The sequence below is a fragment of the Lissotriton helveticus genome, chromosome 10 (genome assembly GCF_964261635.1).
Source record: "Lissotriton helveticus chromosome 10, aLisHel1.1, whole genome shotgun sequence".
Lineage (NCBI taxonomy): Eukaryota > Metazoa > Chordata > Amphibia > Caudata > Salamandridae > Lissotriton > Lissotriton helveticus.
In genome coordinates, this window is record NC_136071.1 from 298,348,935 (window position 1) to 298,368,125 (window position 19,191).

General features: G+C 44.5%; 1 protein-coding gene across 1 annotated transcript in view; it reads left to right on the forward strand.

Moving 5' to 3' along the window:
* Positions 1-18,586, forward strand: part of LOC144783757 (D-serine dehydratase-like) — a 667,234-nt gene extending 648,648 nt beyond the window's left edge. Inside the window, exon 8 of the mRNA XM_078662446.1 lies at positions 16,102-18,586. Coding sequence (XP_078518572.1) covers positions 16,102-16,191 — 90 coding nt within the window. The 3' untranslated portion in view covers positions 16,192-18,586. The remainder of the gene's footprint in view (positions 1-16,101) is intronic.
* Positions 18,587-19,191: the final 605 nt, after the last annotated feature.

Genomic DNA, 19,191 nt, shown 5'->3' on the forward strand with positions numbered 1-19,191 from the left:
TATAATTTGCGGTCCGCGGGATTTGTTATTATATCCCAATATCTTTCCAACTTGGGTGTATCCTTAAATACAATGAACTGGCCTGTGAGACTACTCGAGCTCGTTTTAGAGTACCTATTGTGTAACACCCATTCCCAGTAGCTATATTTAAGATCCCTTTTTGAGGGGAATTTGGCTGTTTCCGGTGTTAACCACAAGTCGGCATACCCCAGAGCTATTAGGGTAGCCTTAAGGTCTCTAAACCAGCCAATGTTTGTGGCACCGGAGCTGTTTCTTACCTCCAAGCAAGCTTTTGCATAATGATGGAGTTCCGGCGTTGTCCAAAGACGACGCCAGAATGTTAAGGGGCGAAGTCTTGCTAGGTCCTCTACCGGTTGGCACCCCAGGTCATAAAGAAGGGGAATTAGTGGTGTTGACTGCGGCAGACCCGTTGCCATTCTTATAAATTTATTTTGGGCTTGTCTTAGCGGGTCCAAGTTGCTACCACCCCACAGTTCCGCTCCATATAGAACTGCTGATAAGATCTTGCCACCATAAATCTTAAGGAGCGGGGACAATGGCCTTGTAAATGACCCTTTATGTTCCTTAATCAAAGCCCCACCCAACTGCTGGTGCTTCAAGGTCATGAGCTCGATCTGATGTGTCCAGCTCATAGTCTCACTAAAGGTGACTCCCAGGTAGGTGAAACATTTTGTCTGCTCTAGGGGGGTATCCCCCATGGAGACCCTGGCATTTATTTGTTTGTGCCCTCTCAAAACCATAAATTTGGTTTTGGATACGTTCACCTCCAGCTCATGCTCGCTGCAGAAACCCTCGAACCTTGACAGTGCTTTCTGCAAACCCTGCCTGGTTCGTGAAATCAGGAGAGTGTCGTCGGCGAACATGAGCAGGGGGATTTTCGCTCCAGCCAAACTTGGGGCGTCCGTGGAAAAGTTGTCATAATACTTGGTAACCCTATTGATATATAGAGAAAACAAGGTGGGTGCCAAAACACAACCTTGCCTGACACCTTTAGCCACTGGAAAGTTCTCCGTCACCTCACCCGGTTTTCCCCATCGCACAAATGCGAAGGTCTCTGCATGAAGGTTCACAATAAGACGTACCAGGATGGGGGGCATACCCATATCTAGTAGGGATTTCCATAACCCGGCCCTCGGGACCAGGTCAAACGCTGACCTTAGGTCCACGAAGGCCGCGTATAGGTTGCCTTTGCCCAGGGTGACCGTCTTCCAATGCAACAGCATGAAACGGAATACCTGATCCAGGGTGCTCACATGGGGTCTAAACCCAGCTTGTAGAGGTGTAAGGATGTCATACTCCTCTATCCATGCCTGTATCCTAGTGAGCACTAGACGTGTTATGATCTTTTGTACCGCGTCTATTAGGCTGATCGGCCGGTAGTTGGATGGAACCGACCGATCACCTTTCTTAAAAATAGGCAATATTTCAGCGCCAGCCCAGGAGTCGGGTACCCTAGCGTCCATAGCCAGTGCGTTTGCCAAACGCACTAGGTATGGTACCCATAGGTCATGGTCCTGTTGAAATAAATCCGCTGGGATACAGTCAGGACCTGGCGCTTTTCCCCTAGGAATGGCTTTCAGGACTGCTTCGACTTCGTTAGCCGAGAACACAAGTGTGTCATATGTTAATGGCCAGCTAATGGAAACTTGCGTGGTGTTACGGCATCTAAATTGTTCCACAAAATGGGACACCCATTTTTGTGGTTTAACAGATGCGGGGCTTGGGCGATCGTCCTGTGACTGACCCCACCTAAGAAGGTGCCAGAACTGCTGCATGTTCCTGGAGCCACAGGCCTCAGCTAGTGATGTCCAGCGCTCGTCATCCCAGGCAGCTTTGGCGTGACGTTTGGCTTCATTAAAATCCTTCCTACTTGCTTTAATTAGGGCGGGGTTCTTTGATTTTAATGCTTTAAAAAGATCTGCATGGGTCACTCGGCAGGCATCATTAAACCAATTTGCTGGTTTCTTGACCTTCCCCCTCCCCTTATTGGCAACAATCTTAACAAATAGTGATTTTAAGGACAAAAACAGGCTAGCATGAATGTCTGTAATATTTGTATTCAACAGTTCCTGGCTATCACACTTATCAATTTCTACCAGTGAGTTTGAGACCAGGTCTCTGATCTTTTTGCGTGCTTCCACATCAACAGAAACCTTTGGCCAACGCACCCTCCTCATATCATTTGTAAGTGCCACCGCCTCCTGTACAGGATTAGGCTGTCGTTCATCCAGCCCTACAAAACTAAAATCCTTCAGTTCTGCTAACAGGGGTTCATGGTCACTTTCTTGACGAGGTTTAACAATCATATCCAGAACCACATGCCACATTTTAATATCAACTAGAATGTAGTCAATACGACTACTATGTCTACCATTAAAAAATGTATGTTTACCCATCCTGTCCGAGCTAGCACGTCCGTTGAGTGCACGAAGCCCCCAGTTCAGACAGAGACCTTTGATATAAGTGGCTGCTTGGGACCATTTACTAATCGGGTTTAAATCTAATTGTGGTATTCCCCAGATCAAATCCTCTGCTTCAGTTAGTAAACCATCATCTTTACTTATTGGTTCAAAGCAGGTATTAAGGTCACCCATCACAACCACATGACCAGTATTATGGAGGAACTTAAAAAATCATCCAAATAGGTAAGTGTGGGAGAAACTCTGCCACCCGTAATTCCTCTAGCATATACATTAATCAACAGTATGTCCAACCCACTACATGTTCTAATACTAACTATCAAGATATCAGGACAGTCAATAAAAATTTCTTTAACTGTCACACCTGCCGCTTAACATGAATCGAGAGAAATCCGACACCAATTTATAAAAAGACCGTGTATTTGTATCTAAGTGTCGACACAAAAAATAAACAGAATAGCATACATCTATCTGGAGTTATAGATTTTAGAAGCAATATAAAATCAGTGCAAAATAATACAGTGGAAATTTAACAATGTATTTATAAGCCTGCATTCATACTCCTGTTTAGGTCTCGCTCTTGATGACAGCAAATGAATAAGAACTTAGCGCCAGATGTACAAAAGCCCTTTTGCAATTGCAAACCCAGGGTTCACAAAATCATAACTGCAAAAGGGCTTTTCAGAATGTACAAGGACTTTTGCAGCCCTTCCAAAATTGCAAGTAGGAGGGGACATGAAATGAGCATTTCATCTCCTAATGTAAATATGTGAGGTCCTTTGCAGTGCATTGCTAGGGGGCAAGATATAATTAGCTCAGCTAACTATAAATGTTGAATTTCTCAGGTTTTGTAAGTGTGAAATTTGCGCCTAACTATAACGTCCCTGTAACCTTAGTTCATTTCAGTGAATGTCTAAGGCTTTTAAAATTCTATTTCCTAACTATAACGTCCCTATAACCTTTGTTTTTTTCAGTGAATTTTTAAGGTTTTTTTAAATGCTAATTCCTAACATCCCTGTAACCTTTGGCTTTTTCAGTGAATTTCTCAGCTTGTTTTTTAATACAGCAGGGGGCTGCAGGGCCTTCCTACAGCCAGGCACTGTAGCCAACCCCCACACATGCAGTCAACCCTGCTCTACACACGGCCTTTGGCTGTGTGCAGCAGGGGTTGGCCTCAGAGCCTCGCCTGTGGCCAACACCCTCCCAGGCATCGAACTCGATGCCATGCACGGGCTTCCGCTGCTGTGTGTGGCCCGCATAATGTCTGAGTGGGTCTGTGAGTTTGTCAGTGGGTGCATCAGTGTCTCAATGGGTTTCTCAGTGACTGCATACATCTATGAGCGGGTGTATGAGTCTGTAACTGAGATTCTGATTGGGTGTGTGAGTCTTTGACTATGTCTGTAAGTGGGTGTGTCAGTGTCAGAGTGCGACTGTGAGTAGATGTATGAGTTTTTGAATGGGTGTGTCACTAGGTGCATAACTGTGAGCTGTGAGTGTCTAAGTAAAAGTCAGGGCGGCTGTATGCATTTCTTTTTATTATTTATGTGCATTTGTGAGATAAATTGGAATTCGCACATAAAAAGTAAAAGAAATAAAGAAAAATTGGGACAATACATCTCGGATGCTGATTTTCCATGTGGTGTTGCTGCATTAGGTGTTTTTGATGTACCTCTGAATATATATATATATATATATATATATATATAATATATATATATATATATATATATATATATATATATATATATATATATATATATATATATATATATATATATATATATATATATATATATATATATATATATATATATATATACAAACACACAGTTTTGCCTGCTGTAGAAAAAGCCGCAACACAGGTAAGTATTCGCCAAGACTTTAATAGGAGGTTGCTGCTCGGACTGAAAACGAAACTCCACCAAATAATTGTCCAGCTTAGCCTGACGCGTTTCGTGATGGGTCACTTCATCAGAGGCTTGAGCATGAGTGTCTTTGCACGTTAATTTCGGTACTCTTTAAATGTTCTCAACACCGCCCAAGTGGGTGCGGCCACTGCTGTGGCATGCTGGATGTTGCAGTACCATCTCTTACTCCAGTGAGCTAACGTGTGCAGACTTCAATATCGGTACAAGTATTACCCTCGTGGGCTGTGATGTCCGTCTCTGGCCCTCGCTTACACTCTTGTTCCTCCAATATTGTGGCACCTGTGATCCAAAAAACCGCCGTCGTTAGGCATCGATCAGGAAATGCTTCGCAGCATCCGGGCTTTTTCCGCGGCTCAGGCGGGGCCGCTCTCAATACAAACACACAGTTTTGCCTGCTGTAGAAAAAGCCGCAACACAAGTAAGTATTCGCCAAGACTTTAATAGGAGGTTGCTGCTCGGACTGAAAACGAAACTCCACCAAATAATTGTCCAGCTTAGCCTGACGCGTTTCGTGATGGGTCACTTCATCAGAGGCTTGAGCATGAGTGTCTTTGCACGTTAATTTCGGTACTCTTTAAATGTTCTCAACACCGCCCAAGTGGGTGCGGCCACTGCTGTGGCATGCTGGATGTTGCAGTACCATCTCTTACTCCAGTGAGCTAACGTGTGCAGACTTCAATATCGGTACAAGTATTACCCTCGTGGGCTGTGATGCCCGTCTCTGGCCCTCGCTTACACTCTTGTTCCTCCAATATTGTGGCACCTGTGATCCAAAAAACCGGCGTCGTTAGGCGTCGATCAGGAAATGCTTCGCAGCATCCGGGCTTTTTCCGCGGCTCAGGCGGGGCCGCTCTCAATACAAACACACAGTTTTGCCTGCTGTAGAAAAAGCCGCAACACAGGTAAGTATTCGCCAAGACTTTAATAGGAGGTTGCTGCTCGGACTGAAAACGAAACTCCACCAAATAATTGTCCAGCTTAGCCTGACGCGTTTCGTGATGGGTCACTTCATCAGAGGCTTGAGCATGAGTGTCTTTGCACGTTAATTTCGGTACTCTTTAAATGTTCTCAACACCGCCCATGTGGGTGCGGCCACTGCTGTGGCATGCTGGATGTTCAGTACCATCTCTTACTCCAGTGAGCTAACGTGTGCAGACTTCAATATCGGTACAAGTATTACCCTCGTGGGCTGTGATGTCCGTCTCTGGCCCTCGCTTACACTCTTGTTCCTCCAATATTGTGGCACCTGTGATCCAAAAAACCGGCGTCGTTAGGCGTCGATCAGGAAATGCTTCGCAGCATCCGGGCTTTTCCCGCGGCTCAGGCGGGGCCGCTCTCAATACAAACACACAGTTTTGCCTGCTGTAGAAAAAGCCCCAACACAGGTAAGTATTCGCCAAGACTTTAATAGGAGGTTGCTGCTCGGACTGAAAACGAAACTCCACCAAATAATTGTCCAGCTTAGCCTGACGCGTTTCGTGATGAGTCACTTCATCAGAGGCTTGAGCATGAGTGTCTTTGCACGTTAATTTCGGTACTCTTTAAATGTTCTCAACACCGCCCAAGTGGGTGCGGCCACTGCTGTGGCATGCTGGATGTTGCAGTACCATCTCTTACTCCAGTGAGCTAACGTGTGCAGACTTCAATATCGGTACAAGTATTACCCTCGTGGGCTGTGATGTCCGTCTCTGGCCCTCGCTTACACTCTTGTTCCTCCAATATTGTGGCACCTGTGATCCAAAAAACCGGCGTCGTTAGGCGTCGATCAGGAAATGCTTCGCAGCATCCGGGCTTTTTCCGCGGCTCAGGCGGGGCCGCTCTCAATACAAACACACAGTTTTGCCTGCTGTAGAAAAAGCCGCAACACAGGTAAGTATTCGCCAAGACTTTAATAGGAGGTTGCTGCTCGGACTGAAAACGAAACTCCACCAAATAATTGTCCAGCTTAGCCTGACGCGTTTCGTGATGGGTCACTTCATCAGAGGCTTGAGCATGAGTGTCTTTGCACGTTAATTTTGGTACTCTTTAAATGTTCTCAACACCGCCCAAGTGGGTGCGACCACTGCTGTGGCATGCTGGATGTTGCAGTACCATCTCTTACTCCAGTGAGCTAACGTGTGCAGACTTCAATATCGGTACAAGTATTACCCTCGTGGGCTGTGATGTCCGTCTCTGGCCCTCGCTTACACTCTTGTTCCTCCAATATTGTGGCACCTGTGATCCAAAAAACCGGCGTCGTTAGGCGTCGATCAGGAAATGCTTCGCAGCATCCGGGCTTTTTCCGCGGCTCAGGCGGGGCCGCTCTAAATACAAACACACAGTTTTGCCTGCTGTAGAAAAAGCCGCAACACAGGTAAGTATTCGCCAAGACTTTAATAGGAGGTTGCTGCTCGGACTGAAAACGAAACTCCACCAAATAATTGTCCAGCTTAGCCTGACGCGTTTCGTGATGGGTCACTTCATCAGAGGCTTGAGCATGAGTGTCTTTGCACGTTAATTTCGGTACTCTTTAAATGTTCTCAACACCGCCCATGTGGGTGCGGCCACTGCTGTGGCATGCTGGATGTTGCAGTACCATCTCTTACTCCAGTGAGCTAACGTGTGCAGACTTCAATATCGGTACAAGTATTACCCTCGTGGGCTGTGATGTCCGTCTCTGGCCCTCGCTTACACTCTTGTTCCTCCAATATTGTGGCACCTGTGATCCAAAAAACCGGCGTCGTTAGGCGTCGATCAGGAAATGCTTCGCAGCATCCGGGCTTTTTCCGCGGCTCAGGCGGGGCCGCTCTCAATACAAACACACAGTTTTGCCTGCTGTAGAAAAAGCCCCAACACAGGTAAGTATTCGCCAAGACTTTAATAGGAGGTTGCTGCTCGGACTGAAAACGAAACTCCACCAAATAATTGTCCAGCTTAGCCTGATGCGTTTCGTGATGAGTCACTTCATCAGAGGCTTGAGCATGAGTGTCTTTGCACGTTAATTTCGGTACTCTTTAAATGTTCTCAACACCGCCCAAGTGGGTGCGGCCACTGCTGTGGCATGCTGGATGTTGCAGTACCATCTCTTACTCCAGTGAGCTAACGTGTGCAGACTTCAATATCGGTACAAGTATTACCCTCGTGGGCTGTGATGTCCGTCTCTGGCCCTCGCTTACACTCTTGTTCCTCCAATATTGTGGCACCTGTGATCCAAAAAACCGGCGTCGTTAGGCGTCGATCAGGAAATGCTTCGCAGCATCCGGGCTTTTTCCGCGGCTCAGGCGGGGCCGCTCTCAATACAAACACACAGTTTTGCCTGCTGTAGAAAAAGCCGCAACACAGGTAAGTATTCGCCAAGACTTTAATAGGAGGTTGCTGCTCGGACTGAAAACGAAACTCCACCAAATAATTGTCCAGCTTAGCCTGACGCGTTTCGTGATGGGTCACTTCATCAGAGGCTTGAGCATGAGTGTCTTTGCACGTTAATTTTGGTACTCTTTAAATGTTCTCAACACCGCCCAAGTGGGTGCGACCACTGCTGTGGCATGCTGGATGTTGCAGTACCATCTCTTACTCCAGTGAGCTAACGTGTGCAGACTTCAATATCGGTACAAGTATTACCCTCGTGGGCTGTGATGTCCGTCTCTGGCCCTCGCTTACACTCTTGTTCCTCCAATATTGTGGCACCTGTCATCCAAAAAACCGGCGTCTTTAGGCGTCGATCAGGAAATGCTTCGCAGCATCCGGGCTTTTTCCGCGGCTCAGGCGGGGCCGCTCTCAATACAAACACACAGTTTTGCCTGCTGTAGAAAAAGCCGCAACACAGGTAAGTATTCGCCAAGACTTTAATAGGAGGTTGCTGCTCGGACTGAAAACGAAACTCCACCAAATAATTGTCCAGCTTAGCCTGACGCGTTTTGTGATGGGTCACTTCATCAGAGGCTTGAGCATGAGTGTCTTTGCACGTTAATTTCGGTACTCTTTAAATGTTCTCAACACCGCCCAAGTGGGTGCGGCCACTGCTGTGGCATGCTGGATGTTGCAGTACCATCTCTTACTCCAGTGAGCTAACGTGTGCAGACTTCAATATCGGTACAAGTATTACCCTCGTGGGCTGTGATGTCCGTCTCTGGCCCTCGCTTACACTCTTGTTCCTCCAATATTGTGGCACCTGTGATCCAAAAAAAAGGCGTCGTTAGGCGTCGATCAGGAAATGCTTCGCAGCATCCGGGCTTTTTCCGCGGCTCAGGCGGGGCCGCTCTCAATACAAACACACAGTTTTGCCTGCTGTAGAAAAAGCCGCAACACAGGTAAGTATTCGCCAAGACTTTAATAGGAGGTTGCTGCTCGGACTGAAAACGAAACTCCACCAAATAATTGTCCAGCTTAGCCTGACGCGTTTCGTGATGGGTCACTTCATCAGAGGCTTGAGCATGAGTGTCTTTGCACGTTAATTTCGGTACTCTTTAAATGTTCTCAACACCGCCCAAGTGGGTGCGGCCGCTGCTGTGGCATGCTGGATGTTGCAGTACCATCTCTTACTCCAGTGAGCTAACGTGTGCAGACTTCAATATCGGTACAAGTATTACCCTCGTGGGCTGTGATGTCCGTCTCTGGCCCTCGCTTACACTCTTGTTCCTCCAATATTGTGGCACCTGTGATCCAAAAAACCGGCGTCGATCAGGAAATGCTTCGCAGCATCCAGGCTTTTTCCGCGGCTCAGGCGGGGCCGCTCTCAATACAAACACACAGTTTTGCCTGCTGTAGAAAAAGCCGCAACACAGGTAAGTATTCGCCAAGACTTTAATAGGAGGTTGCTGCTCGGACTGAAAACGAAACTCCACCAAATAATTGTCCAGCTTAGCCTGACGCGTTTCGTGATGGGTCACTTCATCAGAGGCTTGAGCATGAGTGTCTTTGCACGTTAATTTCGGTACTCTTTAAATGTTCTCAACACCGCCCAAGTGGGTGCGGCCACTGCTGTGGCATGCTGGATGTTGCAGTACCATCTCTTACTCCAGTGAGCTAACGTGTGCAGACTTCAATATCGGTACAAGTATTACCCTCGTCCGAGCAGCAACCTCCTATTAAAGTCTTGGCGAATACTTACCTGTGTTGCGGCTTTTTCTACAGCAGGCAAAACTGTGTGTTTGTATTGAGAGCGGCCCCGCCTGAGCCGCGGAAAAAGCGCGGATGCTGCAAAGCATTTCCTGATCGACGCCTAACGACGCCGGTTTTTTGGATCACAGGTGCCACAATATTGGAGGAACAAGAGTGTAAGCGAGGGCCAGAGACGGACATCACAGCCCACGAGGGTAATACTTGTACCGATATTGAAGTCTGCACACGTTAGCTCACTGGAGTAAGAGATGGTACTGCAACATCCAGCATGCCACAGCAGTGGCCGCACCCACATGGGCGGTGTTGAGAACATTTAAAGAGTACCGAAATTAACGTGCAAAGACACTCATGCTCAAGCCTCTGATGAAGTGACCCATCACGAAACGCGTCAGGCTAAGCTGGACATTTATTTGGTGGAGTTTCGTTTTCAGTCCGAGCAGCAACCTCCTATTAAAGTCTTGGCGAATACTTACCTGTGTTGCGGCTTTTTCTACAGCAGGCAAAACTGTGTGTTTATATATATATATATATATATATATATATATATATATATATATATATATATATATATATATATATATATATTCAGAGGTACATCAAAAACACCTAGAGTGTAGTAATACCATTCACATACCTGGAATTACTAATAGAGGTGGTATTGACAGTTTCAGGATGTGTGAATATTACAGTATTCCAACTTGCAGCCAGAGAGACTCCTAAAAAGTCCAGACCCCATGTGAGTACCTCTGAATATATATATATATATATATATATATATATATATGTATATATATATATATATATATATATATATATATATATATATATATATATATATATATATCCTTCACCTTATGGTGAATTCATCAGGATGAAAAGAAACTGCTCCAAAGAAAAAGAAATGAACCTCAAGTTCAATAACACAAAAAGTCGATTCCTAAAAAGAGGGTATCAATATAATGATGTCAGACGAGGAGAAATTAAAGCAAGAGCAATAAAAAGGTCTGACACCCTCGTAAGAAGAAAAGTGAAAATCAAACAAAAGAACCGATAAGAATGGTGATGACATTCAGTAAGGAAAGTCCAATGATACGCAACTCTTTGAAAAAATACTGGAACATTCTAATGAAGGACCCCGACATTGGCAAGCAACTAGGCAAGTGGCCACAAATCTCATATAGAAAAGCTCCCTCTCTGTCGGATAAGTTGGTCAATAGCCATTTCATCAACAAACGCCCAGAGACATGGTTTCAAGGACTACAAAAAGGTTTTAGCAAATGTAGCCAGTGCAAGGCATGCAAAATTGGCAAAAATCTGGGAAGCATTGCGAATCCACAAGGAAAGGTGTTTAACATCGAAGATACCATCAGCTGCAACACCACATATGTGGTCTATTGTTTGGAATGCCAATGTGGCAAAAGATACATTGGCAGTACAATTTGCCCTCTAAAGAAAAGAATATTAGAACACACAAGGCAATCCAAAACGAAGATCTAACTTATGCAATGTCCAAACACATGTTAACACATCCAGGGAAGACGTGGCAAAACATGAGTTACTTTGGAATGGCCACGATACCGGCAAATGAGAGAGGGGGCAATCGGACATTGAGATTACGGAGATTGGAATCGAAATTGATCATAAGATTTAAGACCAAATTTCCAACAGGATTGAACGGGGACGATGAGATGTATGTACATCTCTAAAATGGAAATCAATGAGAACAAGCATTGAAAATGCAATAGGTCTCGCAATAGAAGAGTTTAACTTTTTTCGTTTTGCAAATGGATGAGTGGCGTTGCGTGGATGAGTGGCGTTACGTGGATGAGTGGCGTTGCGTGTGTGAGTGGCGTTGCGTGTGTGAGTGGCGTTGCGTGTGTGAGTGGCGTTGCGTGTGTGAGTGGCGTTGCGTGTGTGAGTGGCGTTGCGTGTGTGAGTGGCGTTGCGTGTGTGAGTGGCGTTGCGTGTGTGAGTGGCGTTGCGTGTGTGAGTGGCGTTGCGTGTGTGAGTGGCGTTGCGTGTGTGAGTGGCGTTGCATGTGTGAGTGGCGTTGCATGTGTGAGTGGCGTTGCGTGGATGAGTGGCGTTGCGTGGATGAGTGGCGTTGCGTGGATGAGTGGCGTTGCGTGGATGAGTGGCGTTGCGTGGATGAGTGGCATTGCGTGGATGAGTGGCGTTGCGTGGATGAGTGGCGTTGCGTGGATGAGTGGCGTTGCGTGGATGAGTGGCTTTGCGTGGGTGAGTGGCGTTGTGTGTGTGAGTGGCGTTGCGTGTGTGAGTGGCGTTGCGTGTGTGAGTGGCGTTGCATGTGTGAGTGGCGTTGCGTGTGTGAGTGGCGTTGCATGTGTGAGTGGCGTTGCGTGTGTGAGTGGCGTTGCGTGGATGAGTGGCGTTGCGTGGATGAGTGGCGTTGCGTGGATGAGTGGCGTTGCGTGGATGAGTGGCGTTGCGTGGATGAGTGGCGTTGCGTGGATGAGTGGCGTTGCGTGGATGAGTGGCGTTGCGTGTGTGAGTGGCGTTGCGTGTGTGAGTGCCGTTGCGTGTGTGAGTGGCGTTGCGTGTGTGAGTGGCGTTGCGTGTGTGAGTGGCGTTGCGTGTGTGAGTGGCGTTGCGTGGATGAGTGGCGTTGCGTGGATGAGTGGCGTTGCGTGGATGAGTGGCGTTGCGTGGATGAGTGGCGTTGCGTGGATGAGTGGCGTTGCGTGGATGAGTGGCGTTGCGTGGATGAGTGGCGTTGCATGGGTGAGTGGCGTTGCGTGTGTGAGTGGCGTTGCGTGTGTGAGTGGCGTTGCGTGTGTGAGTGGCGGTGAGTGGCGTTGCGTGGATGAGTGGCGTTGCGTGGATGAGTGGCGTTGCGTGTGTGAGTGGCGTTGCGTGTGTGAGTGGCGTTGCGTGTGTGAGTGGCGTTGCGTGTGTGAGTGGCGTTGCGTGTGTGAGTGGCGTTGCGTGGATGAGTGGGGTTGCGTGGATGAGTGGGGTTGCGTGGATGAGTGGGGTTGCGTGGATGAGTTGCGTGTGTGAGTGGCGTTGCGTGTGTGAGTGGCGTTGCGTGTGTGAGTGGCGTTGCATGTGTGAGTGGCATTGGGTGTGTGACTGTGCTGCCTGTGGCGAGTGCAAACTACAATCAATTGGCACAGAATAAAATAATATTTTTAAAACATGATTTTATTATGCCAAATCACCTATCCACAGCAATGTGGCCGTGCAACAAAATCTGCAATGCAGAAACTGTGATGGATGAATCACAGCTGCAGACTGGGGTTTGAACAGAACGCCAAGACGCCAAGGAATTGGTGATCCCGCTGTATAAATATATAACAACATAATATAACACTACAGCAAACACTACACGAAACCATGGAAGGTGTCTGTCAAATCCAGGCATTTCTAGCACAAAAGTGAAGTGTATAAAAAGAGTGTGAAGATTTCCTTTGTACCCCTAACAACTCGCTGCTGATTTGTGAAATATCTTTTGGGGGAGAAAAAAAAAATGACGTTAAGTCGTCATTGACCTAAATCAGCAATGTCATGAATTAGACGAAGTGGCTTGATTGAAGAGATTACATTAAAATGCTTAACTTCCCTCAAATTGTCATCTTGTTATCGCCATCTACCATTTATTGTTTTGTTGATATGTGAATTGCGATTAGAACCAACAGTTCATTTAAGTTTCAATGAAATCTGCACCCATATATTTAACTACTTTTAAATGTAAAACTGATTATTGCCTTAGATTCATTTTCGACACCTCCTTATCGCTCATCTATTATCACTCATTATAATTTATTTCTCTTCTTTGTAAAGCATGTTAACGCCTTTTGGCAATGCTCACGCTTCATAAAGCCGCAAAAATAAATAAATAAATGACTCGAGAATACGATCACTAGCGCGCGTTCGGAAGCTCAGTTCACACGCACTCGCTCTCTTTTCCGTTGAAACTTAACTGGGCATGCCACAAGCAAAGCAGTTGGTAAACTTTTAGAAATGGTTCATTTTTTTCTCCCAAACATGTCTTTCTGTGAATGATATGACGCATTTGTTTTCCAAGACAAGTCTTTCTATGAATGATGTGATGAATGATGTGACGCAACGGTGAATTGAACTGGCACTAGGGAGTTATTTAGCTCCGCTGGAGTCCCGTCCGCGGAACGAATCGGGTTGCAAGACGCTAGCTGTCTCTGCCCCTTTAAGAGATGCAAGGAATGCTGTCAGAGGGAGCGAGCCCGTATGACACGCTCTAAGAGGCACTATTTAGAAGAGGGTAGAGGCTGAAAGCAGAAGCCCTAGCAGCTAGACCTTATTTAAGAGGCAGCATAAGCAGCATGGAGGTAGTTCTACTTTTATTTTGTTTATTAACCGAAGGAAAACAAACCAAGTCAGCCTTTTAGAAACGCCAGCCTAGACGGGGACCCATCAAAACAAAACAGATGACAAGATTGTTTGCAGCTCCAAACAAGCTCTCGGCATTGCGTGGCGGGAGGGGGCGGGGGGAGGGTAGCTGTGCACGTCGAGTCGGAACAAAAAACAAGTGAAAGCGGGATGTAATTAGGGGGGAGGAGAAGTCTGGGCAGGCAGGATGACTCAGGGGAGGGGGCGGAGCGGGGCAGAGCGGCATGTGGGTGTGAAGAAGCCGGGCCTTTGAAGTGAAGCTAAGCTGCACTTCAAAGGTGTCGGAGGAATGCGGGCGGCTGTGCACGCCCTTTTAAGCTCAATGCACATGCGCATTGAGCTTAAAAGTCACGGGCACTGCAAGGAATCGCCACGATTCCTTGCTTCTTAGTTAAAGCTTGTTTAAGCCGCAATAGGCTCGCAAGCTCGATGCGCATGCGCATCGACAGGCGAGACCTAAAAATGATTGAATAGAAAACCTCCGAAATTCTTATATGGATCAGAAAAAGCAGAACAAGAATCAAAAAAGTGGGAACAATTGAAAAATCAGACCAGTTGAGACTAATAAGGCACTGAGCCTTAATAACAAACAACAAGAAGAATTAAATAGATCGCGGATAATCGGAAGCAACATTGTTTCCCATCCTCAAATGTAAAAGGAACTGAACCGTGGAGTCACTGAGACTATCACGCAGAGGAAAGATGGAAAAACGATATCATATTAACATATTTGTACTATACTCAATATGTGAAAGACCTGGTCGTGACAAAGATCCCAAAGAAACATGAATATGTGGCACTATGATTCAAATAAAGACACTCTTGTTTTTAATGTATGAAATAAGAAAAAAAAAGAAAAAAAGTGACTCTAGCTCATATGTAAAATCACATTTGCACAATTGGGGTGTTATATATATTTATATTTTACAAACTACCTTTCCCACAATACATCTTAATTTGCCAAGTGGTGGATAGGTACAAAAGACTGAAACAGAAAAGGGACTGATGATATTTTACACCGTGATCAAGCCCAGAAGGGTGAAACGCGTTGGTGAAGGGGGAGAATGGCACTGCTACAAACGAAATGAATTGTTAATCTGAGATCTGTGAGAGTGCGCGTGCTATTTTTGGCGTCTTGGTGAAGGAAATAATCACGAGGCTTGTCCTGCCTCGACACGCGCACCAGCTGTGCAAAGAGCACATTTCGAAGTTAGGACAGTTTGGTGGACATTATATAAATATAAAAATATATATATATATATGTATATATATATATATATATATATATATAAAATATATATTTATATTATATATATATATATATTTCTATATTCAGAGGTACTCACATGGGGTCTGGACTTTTTAGGAGTCTCTCTGGCTGCAAGTTGGAATACTGTAATATTCACACATCTTGAAACTGGCAATACCACTTCTATTAGTAATTCCAGGTATGTGAATGGTATTCCTACACTCTGCAAATGAGGGCCTCTATGTTGATGCATAATATGCAAAATAATTAAACTAACGGTTGCTCAGGTACAGAACAGGGCGCAGGTGAGGTGCAGCATAGATAATAACTGGTAAGTTAGCTCATTTGGTAGAGCACCTTTTGCAGAGATATTTGCAACCTGCAGACTTCAAGAATGAATCTCAGCATAACTAAGTCAATCTTCTACATTTCTGAGGTGAATACAAAGCGCCGTACTGAAAAAGTCAAATTTCCTCATGTGTACATTACTCTTACATCCGGGAGTAACTTTACTCTTTCTTGCTACTCACCATTTCTGAGTCTGACTTTATTTCTACGTATAGACTTAACGTGTCTTTTACCCCTGAAAACAGGGAATAGAGACAAATTTACGAGGGTAAAGTTACTGCTCACATGTAGTTGGACATCACCACTACAGGGATGTAGATCTACCTTTGGTAAAGTATAGGGAAAAAGAATAATGTATATTAAAAATTTTTAATGTAAACTATTAAAGTATAATAATTTACAATATTTATTTTAAACCAAGAACATAAAAGAAAACGTTACAGCACATTAACGTACAAAATGCAGTTAGTGAATAGCCTTAGTGAGTTTCGTGGGGTTGAGTAATAGCAGCACCTGTTATTTGCAGAACGTATAGGCTGCAAGACTCTGGCGTTGCACACTACATTAAGATTTCTTTTTTCACTGAAGTCCAATCTGTGATGTGACTTTGTGTGACTTTGGTTTTTTCTTTCTTCCTTTTTTCCAGTCCTGTGCTACAGCGGCCATGCATACTGTCTATTATGTCCATTCAGGAGGGAAGATCGTGACGAAATGGACGCCCACTAGAGGCTGGTAGAAGAGCTGCATGCCTGATGTGGTAGCTGCCCCCATGTGTCCTTGTGCACAATGTCTTGTGTGCCATGTTTGGGGCAAACTAACTCTATATGACAGACTGGGAATAGAGGAGCCGTCGCCTGAGTAGATACGTTTAGAAGCATTCCAAGCTCTAAGCACCTGCATGCATTGAAATGGAACATAATTGAAACATTTTCAGAAATCATTTTCACACCTTCAGTAGACAGATAGGCAGAATCTTTTTTCAATTATCAAAAAATAATCATAAAAGCCCAGCAATAAAGCTTAAATATTTAAGAAATATATTAAAAGATAAAAAATACACAATTAGTGGTCAGAAAACTCATTTCAAAGACATATTAAGAAGGTGGCAGAACCAGGTATAAAAAAGCAAAAAGATTTCCAATAGCTTAATGCTGACTTTAAGAAGCTCCCCTCAACTTTACATATAGCTGGTGGATCTAACATATTTAAAAAGAGCAAAACTGATTTACATTCAACAAACCCATAATCTTTAAATACAGGTATCAAGAAATGTCTGCAAAAATTATTATATAATGTGCAAAAAAAGACAAAGTGAAAAAGTGTTTGAGGGTAGAATTCATCACATGGACATATTGAAATCCCTGCAGGGTCAGATTGACCTGAAGGAAAACATAGAAGGCTTTGAAGGAAAACTAGGTGGAATATAATGAGCAGAGATCTCTACCATGCCTGTATAACAAGATTCAAATATAGCTCCAGGCCTGGAGATATTTGAATTAATCCATATTCTTGTATCAATGGCTTCTTCAGCTCCTCCCTCTCTTTAGATAGTGTATCATGGGTTATATGCTTCTCCTAAACCCATGCCTTTTCCTCTTAGGATATGCCCTACAGGCTGCTAATTAGGTCTGGCCTTCTTAGCATGATGGCTAACTTTTAATATAATGTAGTCGAAAAATCAAAAACCTATAACTGCAGGACTAGCCATCTTCATTGACAGAACAATTCAATGAAGTGTGGCGATTACTCCAAAAGGCTACCACAATAAGGGTCCTAATTTTACATTATCCTCCAGGGTGAGATGCAGGCTACTGGGTGAAAGCCCTGGGAGCTGCCTACAAACATGTTTTTCTTCTACCTGCAGATTCTGGTTGCGTTGGTAACCCCAAATGGACACCCCATAACTTTGAATTGGAATACATTTGAAATTATATACTTCCAGAAGAGGGGGGAATCGTTTATTATAATCTTCTGGGCAAAACTACGTAGGACACCTACAGCTTAGTTAAATTTCACACACCTATCAGAGAGGCACTGTACCCAGGAATTGGAGGAGTCAAAGGTAATACCCAAATAGAGGAAGTACGCCACCTTGCCCATATTCTTGCCTTGATGGAACTAGATCTAAACTTACTGTTGGTTCTACTGCAGACCATGTAATAGGTTCTACTAAAGTTAGTTTCAAAATTTAAATTGCCCATGAATGCCAAAAAACTATTAATCAATGCTTAAAGTCCGTTCTAGCCATTAAAACAGTGTCATAAGCAAATATCAAAACAAGGACGGGTCTAGACTTCAAATCCGGCTTGTCCTTACAATATGTAATTAAAAAGGGATTGAGGTCATTTATATAAAGCACAAATAATATTGGGGCAATGACACAACTCCGTTGAACTTTCCTCTCTAGTGCAAAGGAATCAAAGCATTCACCCCCTGGGCCATAGCTCACTTAAGCTTTGCTTTACAGGTAGTAAAGTTGTAGAAAATCAATTAAAGCCTTGTCCAGCCCTATGCCCAATAAAGTAGCCCAGACATTTGATCGATTCACTTGGTCAAAGGAACTACTAACATCCTTAAGTGATAAAAACAACTGACCTCGCTTGGCAACACTGTATTTGCTGATTATTAGATGCAGGTTGAGACATTGTTCTATTGTGCCCAGATCGGTTCTGAAACCATAATGGGCCTCAGATGAACGTCCTCCACCCAATCCTGGATCATTTGTAAGATAGCCCGATCAAGCACTTTAACCACGGAATCCAACTGAGAGATTGGTCTATAACAACATGATTCCTGCTTGTTGTCTGTTTTAAACCCTGGTGCAACAACAGCAGTGTGCCATGAAGATTGTATTTTCGAGTTGCAGGCAGAATTAATGTTATTGGTGATGACTGGGGCCCAAAATTCCAGATTACTTTTGTAAAGTTCCACAGGGACTCTCTCATAATTTTCACACCTTTAATAATAATTTGTGTATAGATTGTTGAAATATGCTATTTTTATTGTTATCAACTGTAATTTAGATAATTGGTGCTTGGCATGTTCGCCTCAATGTGGAACATATAGAAACCCATACCCCTAGGCACTTTGTGAAATATCTTATTAATAAAAAGTTATACTCCAAATGCAAAGCAGTGCCCTTTCTCAGGACCATAAGAAATTGGCCTCTTCGACACCGAAGAGTTTCGTTGCTGCCATGTGGTTGAACATTAACGATTGAAGGTATTCTGAGGCTCAGAAAAAGAGAAGAATATGTTGAGAAGAATGAGGAAAATGACAATTAATTGCAGTACTCAGTGTGTGTGTGTGTGTGTGTGTGCATGCATGCTCACCTATGTATGTGTGTTCTTAAGGCCATCCACATGTCTTCCCACCAGCTAGGAAAGTTCTAAGATGATCCAGCAGTATCTTTGTATGGGGTTACCAATCTCCTGAAGATGTTACAGGGGGGAGATATGCTACCTCTTCAGAATATGTGTATATGATGTTTGATCCTCCTTGGGAGTTGTGGAAATAATGAGTTGTCCTAGGAGTATATGTGTGTGCAATTGAATGATATGTAATCACAATTGGGATGTGGTTGGAGCTAGGTGGGTCACTTCTTCCAACTAACAAGGAATGGCATAGGAATTTGACAGCTTGATCCTAGAGACAGGAATAAGTAATATGTTGGCTTATCCTGAGTGCTTATAGAAATGTCTGAACGGCTGGCATCTCAGTACCATTTAGTGGTCTC